The following is a 13208-nucleotide window of genomic DNA, read 5'->3' as shown; positions in this document are numbered from 1 at the left end:
ATGTTTTTCTTGATTTCCCATCTCTCCTATCGCTCGAGTTAGTGTTCCTCGTGGCGAAGGCCTCTAGAGTCCTGTTCATCGTCTCCCAAGTGTTTGCCCATGTCATAGCATCCGGACCTGCGTTGCTGTTAGCTGTTGAGTCCCCCGGACCAGTCGTTGTACTTGACATTCCATTCTTCATGATTGTTTTAGCAGCTGTTGGTGCTATGCTCGCCGTATCCCGGGTTAAGGGCAACGGTGTCGATTGCCGTTTGTTCCTTTGTGGTTCCACAAAGTCAACTCTGGTGCCTTGCGCGCGATCCGCTGCCGGTCTTTCTTGTGAGGTAGAATTACTCAAGATTGCATCCAATTTCGCCTGTATTGCACACGAACTCTCGGCCTGATTTTTGCTCATTGTGTCCATTCTCTTTTCCAGGCTACCTAAATGGCTGTTGACATCATCATATCGGTTTTTTAACTGTTGCAAATCTTTTTTGATGTTCTTATCTCGTTCTTCATTGGTGGTTTCTACATTATCTGACATTTCCTTGAGTCTCTCTTCTGTTGCCTTGGCCAGGTTAAAATAACTATCCAGATACTCGTTTTTGTTGTATCTTAATTCTTTTCTTATCACTTCTCTGTCCTCTTCGCTGTGCTTCAGCTTTTTGTCGATCTGATTCAGTTTCGCCATCAAGTCACCTAGCTCAAGAGTAGCCTCTTCATGGTCAGCCGTCGGTTTTTCTTCGGCCGTCGCTTCTGCTCTAGTTTGTCCCTCTCTCGGATTGGCTTCTGTCGTCTTCGTGCTCACTGTTCCAAATGTTCGTGCTCTTTCAGCTTTTGGTTCTTCAGTCACGTTCTCTTTCGTTTTTATTCCGACCATCATCGCCAACCTTTCTGTAAAAGATGTCTTTTTTACTTGAGAGTCTTCTTTCACCGTTTCTTCGGTGTTGCCTATTGCATCTTCCGCGTTGTCTATTGGTGAGAATTCTATGGGTTTCGAGTTTGGTTCTTCTGCATTGGGCATTGGAGTTGACTCCGTCGCTATTTTCCTTGTTTCATCAACACTTTGATCAGGTGTCTCTAGATCAATCTCGATGGTGGGTTCTACTCGTTCCCCTTCCATGCCCTCTCTTGCTCTGTTCTCCGCTGTACTCCTTGTGCTGACCATGTTAACTGAAAAGTTCTTCTTTGTTATCTTTGGGCCCATTGATGTTGTTTTGCGTAGCGACGAATTATTCTTTGCTTCGGTAGGTCTTTTTTCAGCTACCGGTACCCTGCTCCGCCTCATTATTTCTATTTACAATTGCTCTTATTTATAATTTTACTATATACACAATCCTATTCTAAGAATAAAATGTTTTGAGAAAAAAAAATTCTTAAAAAAATATACAACGTGGTGAAAACCTTGTTTCAGTTCTCTTTATTAACTTTTCGAGAAAATTTCCTTATTTGTGGTCTCAACCGTACCTGGTTCCAATTAGTCTTGTTCTATCTTAATTCTGTCTTAAAACACTTCTTGTAATTTTACTTCAATTTTTATACTGTCCCAAGACTTCCAATTGCCGTCCCTACTCTTCTTTGTACCGTCCCAGGCTTCTTTCTCCTGTCCCAAGACTGTTCGGTACCGTCCCAGTACTTTCCGGCCGTGTCCCAAGACTCTTGTCCAAGACTACTGTCCCAATGCTAGTGTCCCAAGACTACTGTCCCAAGACTACCGTCCCAAGATTAGTGTCCCAAGACTAGTGTCCCAAGACTAGTGTCCCAAGACTACTGTCCCAAGACTACTGTCCCAAGACTAGTGTCCCAAGACCAGTGTCCCAAGACCAGTGTCCCAAGACTAGTGTCCCAAGACTAGTGTCCCAAGACTACTGTCCCAAGACTACTGTCCCAAGACTAGTGTCCCAAGACCCTGTCCCAAGACCTTGTCCCAAGACCTTGTCCCAAGACCTTGTCCCAAGACCTTGTCCCAAGACCTTGTCCCAAGACCTTGTCCCAAGACCCTGTCCCAAGACCTTGTCCCAAGACCCTGTCCCAAGACCCTTGTCCCAAGACCCCCGTCCCAAGACCCTGTCCCAAGACCCCGTCCCAAGACCTTGTCCCAAGACCCTGTCCCAAGACCCTTGTCCCAAGACCCTGTCCCAAGACCCTGTCCCAAGACCCTGTCCCAAGACCCTTGTCCCAAGAACCTGTCCCAAGACCCTGTCCCAAGACCACTGTCCCAAGACTGTACTGTCCCAAGACTGTCCCCAGACTGCTCTGTCCTAAGACTGTTGACAAGTGTCTGGGTGGTGGGACTTCTTCCCTCTTCGTTATGGGGACTTCTTGATTCGCCGTACCTTGTACCACCACTCAAGCTCTAGTAAAATTTTCCCAAAATCCTCTCTTAAAAGCCAAATGCTGACCCCCCTTTTTCTTATTTCTCTTTTTGGCTACCTCTCTTTCAATGTTCCAAGTAACTTGAGACCAAAACCTGTGCGCAGGTATCTTGTGATCACGCGTTCGTACAAAATTTTAACACGAATCCTCACCAAAATGCAACAAAAATCTAAGCAAGAAAAAGTAATAAAAACAGAAAGATGAGCCCACCTAAAATTCAAAGGTGAAAAATGTCTACCTTCTATCGAAAAAAATGTCTTGTACCTAATTGCCACGCGTTTCCTTCCCCCCTGCTAGCGATCTTATGGGGTGTTACAAAAACTGTCTATGTCCCTTCCCCCCTACCAATCCGACCAGGGTACCTTCCTTAACTCGAGTTCAAATTTCGATATCCACCTAATATTACCAACGCGTGTTAATTTCTAATGTAACTAAGTCAACGATGTCGACTAATTAGTTACTCTAATTTCCCCCTTTTCACAATTTACAACCGCCAACCTCTAACTTAACCAGCCGCCCTTCTAACCTCCCCCCTTTTTAGCCCCCCTTCTTAAGCCTAAAATTACCTTAAGCGCCGGGTGCTAAACCTCTCAAGAGAAAACCGTAGACCTGTCTCCAGGCCTGCTCAAGTAAAAACGTTCCTCAAAACCGGGGGATGTCGCTTATCCTATTTTACACTTATCTCCTATAATGTAATGTGGATTTTAACGATACCCGTTCTGCCCAACTTGAGAACTCGAGAATTGACAAATCCTTCTTGGCTGCTTTCCCACTCGACTGGTCACCTGTTCCAGTCCAGTCTCCTATTGGTTCAGCTCAAGTGTCCCTGAACCACCTTCCCACTCGGCTGGTCACCTCTTCCAGTCAAGTCTCCTATTGGTTCAGCTCAAGTGTCCCTGAACCACTTTCCCACTCGGCTGGTCACCTCTTCCAGTGAAGTCTCCTATTGGTCCAGCTAAGTTCCAAGCTATCTGAAAACCCTTGACAACGCCCCACACTCGGGCACTTTATTCAGTTTACTGGTTTAAATTGCTAGGTTGATCGAAACGATCGAACTTGTAAAACAGTATGGGTATACTATTCAATTAATATAAAGGTTTGATCCAACTAATCTGGTGTCAAAGTCACTGTCTTTTTTCGTTTTATGGTTTTTGTTCCTTTTTCTATTCTTTTTTGGTTTTTGTTTTGCTTTTTGTCTTTTTGCTCGTGTTTTTGTCCCCCTAGTTGCCCCCCTTTACTCGGTTAGCTAAGCCTCGTTCGGAGAGCGTACCAGGAAGTTTTCTCGAGTTTTCTTAAAAAGCTATCACGGTACAACCGGAAGGTTTGCACGTTCCTGTCGAACCGCACCGCCGGTACTCTAGAATGGGCATTCAGCCCGAAGCTGTCTCAAGTGGGTTCGACTCCGTAGTCTTGATGTCGTAAACACCCAGGAGCGCCATAAAAACACTATGTAACATTCGTCTACTGCAGTCACACATGAGGCTTAAGAAAAATAGGCCCTATAACCACTGGCTCAAGGGTCAGGGACACCATCTCTTGTGTTTTTCTACCTCAAGAACGGTCGGAGCCAGTTCGGTTCGTTTGTGACATGAGACTACGACCCGTTACAGCTTAAAGGCTACTACTAAAATATCCCCCCACTCTAGAATTAGAAACGTCCCCATACTTAGGTCTCTAGATACCCAAAATACATGAACGCCGTTAAAAACCGGGTTGGAACAATCCGTTAAGTTACTTTTTATTAGACAGTGGAACTTTGATCCATTTCAGATGGATCAACCTAAAACTCGCCTTATCTCAACATAACTATCATAAAATACACTCGAGAAATTTAAATTTGTACTCACATAATAGCACGCTCAAGAAGTGGGAAATAATCCAGTCGGTAATTAACTCAAGAATTAAATAACGTAACTAAATGAGTCTAATGTTTTATAGTTTGAACAATGAGAACGAGTTTATACTCTAGACAATAGTTTTCTTGTGAACCATTAGGACACTCAAGTTGTCCACCTTTCCACCGAAGGTTCACTCTAGTCCAGTTCCGAATAACACTCCAGTCGCTATAATCCAATTCGTGGGAATGCTCTCGTCTCTGTCACAGATGGGACAGCTCTACTCTCGATTATGATAGTGATGGAAATTGCGAATAGCATTTTCCTACTGCTTTTTCTTACAACTTTCCCGCGTGTGTGACTCAATCGTTCTGACTTCTCTTTTCTGATTTTCAGTTATCGCGAGAAAATCGTGCATGACATGCTCCATTCGAAATTTTGAAAAATTAAATTTCTCTCCTAAATCAAGTGTTTTTTGCTTCTCTCAAGGTCAAACTTCCAAATATGACCGACTGGCACAATCCCTGATTCATCAAATCGTCAGATTATCACTACTAATCCGTGAAAACCGTTAATTTTCTCACTCAGATGCTACAATAACAATTCGAATTCGAAATGCATTTTTAAGGCATTCTGGTCGAATGTCACATTTTTTTTAGAAGGTTCAGCTTTTTTCCTAAATACTGTAACATCAATGTTTGACGGCATAGCCCGGGAGTTCGATTTCAGTCGTCTGCTTGTGGCTTAATTCCCGCAGAAATGACTTTTTTGAAAGTTTGGCTTCTTTCTAGCATTCCGAAAGCTCGTTTTAATGTTAGAATGAGTAATTTTGTACCGGAATGTTTGCGCAGTTTTTGTTATTTTTTTTTTATATCAGAGCGGTTTTTTCAGTTTTTGATTTTTCTTTGCGTGTGAATTTAATCGCGTTTATTCATTTTTATATAGCAAGTGGTGCAAAGCTCAGCTTCGCCTCTGTATTTAAAATCGTTATTGGATCTAATTTTTGCAATTAATATACAAAAATTGTTTCACAGACAAAACATTCAACTCAAAATTGAAAAAAAAACAGCTCGGCTTTTAGGTTTTGAAAATAGGCCCCATAAAACATCTGAAAGTTTTTTCAGTTAGGTATGGCGTTGTCAAAAACGAATCTACTCGTAAATCAGCTTCCAAAAAGCATGGGAGATGTGCAATTTAAAGAATTCTTCGAACGGATGGGAGAAATAAAAGTATGTCAAGTCATTAAAAATCGGACAACCAAAGAAAGTATGTGCTATGGTTTTGTAGAGTTCTTGAAAGAAGAGGATGCTCAAAGAGCTGTCGATGAACTGAATAATTACCCAATAGAGGACAAGTTCCTTAAACTTCAGTTTGCTCGTCGCAATAATCCTAACAAAAAAGGTTAGGTTTTACCTGTTTCACTTGACATATAAAAAGCTGACTGCTTTTTAACTTACTCTTATAGAGATCATAAATATAGATGAATTATCATTTTTATCCACTTAGCTACCATAACTTCACAACTACAACAGATATATCTATTACGCCAACTACTATATACCTTGCTATTTTTTTTTATCTGTAGGTGGTACTCGTATCTTTGTCTCTAAACTGCCGCCTGAGGTATCCGAAGAGAAATTGCAGGAACTCTTTGGTGAGTTTGGCGAGATTAACGAGGTGCAGCTTCCTCTTAAGAATGATGGATCTGCTAAAGGCTATGCTTTCCTGACATATCAGGAAGAAATGGATGCGAAAGCAAGTATTGAGGCTCTTAATCAGTATTCAGATGATTTCTTCTCTCAGCCAATAAGTGTGAAGGTAAATGCAATTTTCGAGTCATTACGCTTGCGATTAGCAAGCGTTATCAAATCCGAATGTAAACTTTTTTTCGGGTTAACAACTAGTTTTACAAAATTAGTTGAATCAGTTGCTCACATGCTCATGCCTGCTGAAATACTTAACTCCTGGGTGCAATGTTTCTTAACTCCTTTATATGTAGTATCATTCACTAATAAAGTTTATTTCTTCTTCTTCTCTTCTCTACTGGGAAACTTTTTCAGAATTAAATTGATTTTTTTGTCGGCTTCATGGATTTCCTCCCAACTTTGTCGGCTTAGTTGCCGCATATGGTTATTTTTTTGAAATATTTTTTTTTAAATTGCTTGCTTTATAATGAATTATACAAGGGGAGTTTTTAAAGTTTAATCAAAACAATTGATTGTGGGAAAAGCCCCTGCCTAGACTCCTGCATTTTGTAAAATTAATAGCACTGCCATTGTATGTTTCTTCGGTTATCCTTTTTTCGCTAAAAGAAGCTTTATTCTGCTTAAATGGTTTCGGCGATATTTTTTTTTGCTTTGTTAACCGTGCTTTTTCAGGTAGTTTGTGTTGCAAGAAAAATTTAATTGGTGTTTTTCAACTGTGTTTTTAGTTGTTTTTCAACAGTTTTTCTGAAATTTGTTTCCTTTTTTCCCTAAACTTATTTTCATTTGTTTTTTGAATTTTTTTACTTCAGTTTCATTTTCTATTCGCTAGCTTGCAATGTTGCACTTGCGTTGTATCGGAAGTGATGCAACGCTTCGCTTTGCTTCTGTGTATGTTTTATCTTGGACACTCGAAAGTTTTAAACATTGTTATTTGGTATTTTAGTGTTCATCGTAACTTTTCCAACGGTCTGTTGGCAATGTTTTTAATTTGTTTCAGATAAGTGTATCAGACTTCAGTATACAGGCCGAGAAGAAAAAAGCTCAAAAGTTAAGCTCAAGTAATGGGAACCTTCTTCAAAATTCATTTGTACCGTATGCTGGTTATCTGAACGAATCAGCGCCATTTCTTGGAAACCATGTCGGGAACAGTGGGTTCGCTCCAGAAGACATGATAGATCCATCTATGATACCACCTCCTCCTCCAAAAAGAAAAGTATACTTCAGAATTCTTGATACTTCATATTTCTTATGATCCAAAAACTATTTAATTTAAAAATGAACGATTGTTTTTGTCAATGGGTTATTATCTTAATTTTGTGGGTTTCTCAAAAGAAAAATAATCCAATTGATTCCAAAAATTAGATTTTCTAAAAAATTTTGCTTTTAATTTTATCTAGGCTTTAATTGGCCTGCTTCCATTGCTCAATCAATGCTCAGGTTATAGTTCAGTTTTTTCAAAATTAACTCGAACATTTGTGCCAAGTATCGGCTTTTGGTGATTTAATTAGAATGAGCTATATCCGCTAAGTTAAATTGCATTCAGTGTTGCTGTTGCTTGTCTGAGGGAGGTGAATCCAGGATTCGTCGCGGAGTGAGTGAGGTTTTAATTTCGCTGTCTTGATATTCAAAGGCCAGTTTAGAACCTGCCTAGATGAAATTAAACAATTCAAGATTTTCTGAGAAGTTACAGGATTAAAAGGGTAGAAAGATTTTTGCAAATGAAGGCCTCTTGTTATTTTTTCGGGTGAGTATTGACTTGATTTTTTTTGGTTCCTGTTAACGAAGACAGACCTGATATTTCATATCCTTTGTTTTTCTAACGTGAAAGTAATTTTGAGATGTTTGAATGTGTCAAAAGTTCAATATATGAATTAAAGACGCTTATTTAAGGCCATTTTTTTTCGGTTTGACGTTGATTTTTTCGAAATTGATAGTCGTCTGGACCAACTGGTATCGAAAATTTCCAGTTATCGCCTGCATTGACGTCAGTATTGAATTGTTCAAAAAGAAATTAGCAACATCAAAGCATTTAATTGCGGTGGTCTCTAATGGTTTCATTGTCCTTAGTCATAAAGCATTCCGAACTACAGAAATTTCTAAAATTTGGATAGATCAAAACACATAGATCAGCACTAGATACAGTTAAAGAAAGATTAAGGCTTTTCTGACCATATTCCAGTCGAATTACAAGTTTTTCATCGTAACACTACATCTAAGGGGCCATTTTAGCAAGAGACATGTCTTTTACAAAAAGTAATAGTAAATTAAATTGTTCAATAAAGAGCTCCTATGAGAATTACCAATGGTAAGTTACGATCTGAATTATTTTAATGAATTGAATGACTTGACCTTTGCAAAGTCGTTGACAATTAAGCCTAATGTGCAACAAACTGCTTAAGGTGCAACAAAGAGATTATAATAAACAAAATAAGCCAAAAGTGTTTCAAGATAATCTCTGAAAGAAATAGACTCCATCGAGCTTGGCTTTTGAACAAGTCAAGTCGAAACGTCTTGTAGCGATTTAAACTTGAGAGGTCGAAAATAAAAATGAATTTCAGAAAAACAAATCATGTTTACTCAGAAAAGTTCGAAAGTGGTATTGGTGACTCAAGACAATTGTAAAAATTCTTAGATACATTTAAAGGAAATTTATCAAACAAATTTGGTTCTCGAGGTTAATGCCAGAAACGATTTCTCAATTATTTCTCAAAGTGAGATGTGCTATGAAATCAATAACATCCGTCAATTCCTCAAACCCAAATGAAACCTATTCGAACTTATCAATATTAATTCATCCATATGATGAGGAAGGGTTTTGACGCCCAGCTTAAGTTCATCAATTTTTTAAGATGGGATCGAAACTAGATGAAAGAAGTTAGACTTTTTTCTTGAAAAAATTGATGGAACAAATTTTTCAAAAATGCATCTCAAAAGAATTTATATGGTGGCTAATTTATTTTTTATTTGCATACAGTTTTTTATATAAAATGGTTGACAGAAAAGGAATTAACTGAAAACGTTCGGGCATTTAAAGGTATTATTGAGGTAACAACTGTTTTCCTTAATTTTTTCGATAGTTTGAATCATTTTTGTAAAGAAGAAGAAGTCAATTCAATATCAGCTAAAATCGAAGATTTTTGGAAGAACCTTTTATTAGTTGTGGAAGAACTCGGCTAGATTTTCTCCGATTAGTCGATGGAACAACAACACAAAAAAAGATTGGTATTTTATGGACATAATGGACCGTATCTTCAAAAAAAAGTGACTAATCAAACCGATTTCAATGCGTTGAATTGAATAGCAAACAGTCTTCTGGGGTGAAAGTCAGTTGTGATGGTGCTGCTCAATGATCAATACTTGGTCTTAAAATTTCAATGACTTGCTACTGGTCGGCAAAAGCTGTGAAGTGCTGCTGATTGCTGACGATACTAACTTTACGAGAATAACCTGTACCATTGAAAAAAAGAGTGAAGTTAAGCAAGGGTCTCGAATGGGTTGAAGGCAAATCAGACAATCTAAATTTCAAAAAATTGTGTAAGTTAGCGCATAAGACAGAAGTGCCTCGAGTTAAAACCTATTTTTTGATAATTGAATAATCCCTTAACTTTATGCATGTTGTTATGGTGTAGCCCTAGATTCTTGTAAGCGGTTGTAAGAATTTCAGTAAGCGTAAACAATGCGGAATCTTTTCTACAGCCAGGCCTTGTGCTCCAGGAGTGTTTTTTTACGATGCTACGACTAAAAATGTTGAATCGATTTTTCAGTCAATTGCTTTGATATCTGGTTGTATTTATTCTAATTCACTTTTAGCCATTTTAAAATTGCTTCGAAATTTTTGCCTCTAAATATTTGCTTCTGAAAAATTTAGAGTCTGTAACAACCCTATTTGAACGTACCAACTTTTTAACTGTCCACGATCTGAGTTCTTAAACTTTTTCTTCGACCGTTAGCGGGCAGGCATACGAGTAATTTTTTGAATAATTTGCTCGAATTCAGCACATTTTTTCGAAATATCAGAACATCAAATAATTCTAAAAATAATATTTGATCGAACTTAGATACAGAAGTTTGCAATAAAGGATAAGGATGCCAGGTTGATCGGGATGCTATGCTAGGTTTTTTTTGCAATAGAAATTTTTTTGTACCATTAGAAATCTTACTTTTAAAGAAAATCCAGCTTCTGAGAGTAGTTCATATTAAGAGAGATCTGATTATCTTCAGTTCCTGCCTTAGTTTTAGGATTTAGTTTGCTTGTGGCAAGCTGAATTATCTCTTGGACTTGTACACTAGTTACTGTTGCATGGGCTCATCTGGGTGTCATCTGTCCAAAAGTCTCCATCCAATTACAAGCTGTTATGGAGGCTATAGGCACATGACAAATGTAGTAGAGTTAGTAACCGCTGAGTGAACAAGCATAAAAGTATGAAGTAAAGGGCAAAACAGATTTTTGTGATAATTTTTTGATCTAAAATGAATTGCGGCTAACCTGTTTTCTCAGGGATTTTTACTTGTCATCGAATGTTAATTTCGATGAATTTGGATTGTGTTTTTGTTTCTTCCTTTTAGGAAATGGATCTTCTCCAACGTGATGCATTTTTCTTAATTTTTTTTTTTGGTTTCGTTGAGGTCATTGTTGGCTATGTTCAGAAAAAATGAGTCGTAGACCAGGTTTTCTCCAATTAGGATAATTTACCAGGAGTGTGAATCATAAATTATTCTTATAATTGAAGCCACGTATTTTGTCTTACCAGGATAATTTACCAGGAGTGTGAATCATAAATTATTCTTATATTTGAAGCAACATATTTTGTCTTTGAGAAAATTTCAAATTAAATCAATCGTCTGGTTCTTTTTTCTGTTGGCTATTTAGTAAATTCCAGTCATTTAGACATGTGAACATCGTTTTTTCCCAATAAATGAGGTTAACTGTTGGTTCGCTTGATTTCGTTTTGATTTAACTTCGCTTTATAGAGCTCCGATTTTTTAAGTCTGAAGTGTTTATTAGTTACGCACACTTTTTGTTTAGAAAGAAAACTCCGATGTTAATGAAGACATGATGTCCAGAAAACCAGAGAAGATAGTTCTTCCTGAAGTGCCGCCGAATTCAGATGGAGTGACATTATTCTTCTACAACATCGGCAAGGATCTTGACGAAGCTCAGATGAAGCAGGTTCTTCTTAATCAAGGAGTGGGCGCTATGTTATACCTGTCCATAGTTCGAGATCCGACCACTCTTTTGAGTAAAAACTTCGCTTTTGTCAAGTTCAAAAATCAAGAAGACGCTCAACAAACTATAGCGACGTTACATAGGTCCGATTTATTTGGCTGTGGGCCTTGCGAGATCAAATTTAAAACGTTCACTCCTGGAAATAGTGCACCGAATGGAAAAGCGACAAATGATCGGCAAAGAACAAGCGGTAGGAGAACTGACTATTCAAGTAATATTCCAGTTTTAGTGACAGATGAATGAGAATAAAACAAGAGCCCATTGAAAGTCTCATATCAAGGTCAAGACGTTTGCAGGCTCCAAGTTGCAATTGACTGATGAAAGAGCATAGCGGAAAGTGGAGTCAGATTGTTTTGTAGTATCATAAAACTGAAATCAATATAAAGACAAATGATTCTGTTCAAGTGTCAATGAACGAAATAAGGACAGTTTATAGGTCGTTCGGTTTTTTCAGGAAAAATTGTTCACTCTCACTTTTATTTTGTTTTTCGTAGTTCGACGTTCACCTCTTTTTACTGATCTATTGAGAAACGAAACTGCCCCAACACATCCGCCCGCTCCCCGTAAGAAAAGACCGAATGAATGATCTCGTCCAACCTAAAGCGGTAAAACGATGCAAAAGGCGAGTGGATGGATCGTTGCATATGGTAGAGGACAGAGGAGCCGGTCATTTACGATCATTTGTTATTTTTCCTTCTGCTAACTAGGCGCTACCCTATCCCTACTGCCAATAAGACCCTCTAGCATTACACGTATTCATTCTCTGCCGTTTGATTTTGACTTTGAATTTTTAAACTACGTTCTCTAAGTCCTGCTTCCAAGGTGTCCCGATGTCCTGCTTCCAAGTCGTTGAATGTATGGAGAGTTCTCAAGAAGCATCGCTTCTTGGTGGTATAGAGTCAGCGATTATCCAGGACAGTTTTCGATCTTCCAATTCGTTGAATGGGGAGTTCTCAGGAAGCATCTGTGTTCTGGTATTTTGGGGCTTTTCAGGGTGAGTTGCCACATTCATTCGTTGTCCTGGTTCCAAGTCGTTGAATGGAGAGTTCTCAGAAAGCATCGCTTCTTTAGGTGGTATAGAGTCAGCGATCATCCAGGACAGTTTTCGATCTTCCAAGTCGTTGAATGGGGTGATTTCAGGAAGCATCTGTGTTCTGGTAATTTGGGGCGTTTCGGGCTGTATCGCAGCCAGTATCATCTGATATGCAACTTCCAAGTCGTTGAAGGGAGAGTTCTCAGGAAGCGTCTGTGTTCTGGTATTTTGGGGCGTTTCAGGGTGAGTCGCGACCATCATCCGATGTCCTGCTTCCAAGTAGTTGAATGGAGAGTTCTCAGGAAGCTTCGCTTCTTTAGGTGGTATTGAGTCAGCGATTATCCAGGGAGTTTTCGAGCTTCCAAGTCATTGAATGGGGTATTTTCGGGAAGCATCTATGTTCTGGTTATTTGGGGCGTTTCAGGGTGTGACGCAACCAGCATCCGATTTTTTGCTTCAAATTCGTTGAATGGATAGTTCTCAAGAAGCATCGCTTCTTTAGGTGTTATAGAGTCAGCGATTATCCACGAGAGTTTTTGATCTTCCAGGTCGTTGAATGGGGAGATTTCAGAAAGTATCTGTGTTCTGTTAGTTTGGGGCTGTATCGCAACCAGTATCATCTGATATGCAACTTCCAAGTCGTTGAATGAAGATTTCTCTGGAAGCATCTATGTTCTTGTAATTTTGGGCATTTCAGTGTGTATCGCAACCAGCATCTGATGTCCGCCATTCAAGTAGTTTAATGGAGTGTGCTCCGGAAGCATCGCTTCCTTTGGTGTTTCCAGTCTACGCGTTGGGTTTCCATATCGATCTGATATGTGTGAATGAAATCTCGCTTTTCTAGAGATATCTCAGCTGCCAGCGTGGTTATAATTTTTAAATGAAACTTGATGAAAAGTTCAAGAGAAGTTGAAGTTGAAATCTAGTTGAAGCTGTTTTTTAAGCTAATCTAGAGGAACCTGAAGAAGCTGGATTTTTGACTACGATTGAATTTGATTCTGAATTTAGGAAAAGAGTAAGAATTCCCTCTATTGGCTCATTTATAATTTTAT

At 38.9% G+C, this 13208-nt stretch overlaps 3 protein-coding genes across 6 annotated transcripts in view; 2 read left to right on the top strand and 1 right to left on the bottom strand.

The window, feature by feature from the left end:
• LOC134845124 (AP-2 complex subunit alpha-2-like) overlaps positions 1-13208 on the top strand; it is a 606200-nt gene that overhangs the window by 295521 nt on the left and 297471 nt on the right. The window lies entirely within an intron of this gene.
• LOC134845123 (FACT complex subunit SPT16-like) overlaps positions 1-13208 on the bottom strand; it is a 590873-nt gene that overhangs the window by 301155 nt on the left and 276510 nt on the right. The window lies entirely within an intron of this gene.
• On the top strand, positions 5319-11615 carry LOC134844542 (ELAV-like protein 3). Its single transcript, XM_063861269.1, has 4 exons — positions 5319-5591; positions 5776-6008; positions 6894-7109; positions 10923-11615. Exons 1-4 carry the CDS (start codon positions 5321-5323, stop codon positions 11364-11366), a joined length of 1164 nt encoding a protein of 387 aa, XP_063717339.1. The 5' UTR covers positions 5319-5320; the 3' UTR covers positions 11367-11615.

The sequence above is a fragment of the Symsagittifera roscoffensis genome, chromosome 4 (genome assembly GCF_963678635.1).
Source record: "Symsagittifera roscoffensis chromosome 4, txSymRosc1.1, whole genome shotgun sequence".
Lineage (NCBI taxonomy): Eukaryota > Metazoa > Xenacoelomorpha > Acoela > Convolutidae > Symsagittifera > Symsagittifera roscoffensis.
The sequence above is the reverse complement of the archived record's forward strand: the minus strand, read 5'-3'. Positions and strand labels throughout refer to the sequence as shown.

What these genes read in the sequence shown, in the direction of transcription:
- LOC134844542 (XM_063861269.1), top strand. Translation starts at nt 5,321, where the DNA reads ATGGCGTTGTCAAAAACGAATCTACTCGTAAATCAGCTTCCAAAAAGC. An exon ending in CAATAATCCTAACAAAAAAG is followed by an intron (nt 5,592 to 5,775) that starts GTTAGGTTTTAC and finishes TTTTATCTGTAG; the next exon opens with GTGGTACTCGTATCTTTGTC. An exon ending in CTCCTCCTCCAAAAAGAAAA is followed by an intron (nt 7,110 to 10,922) that starts GTATACTTCAGA and finishes CTTTTTGTTTAG; the next exon opens with AAAGAAAACTCCGATGTTAA.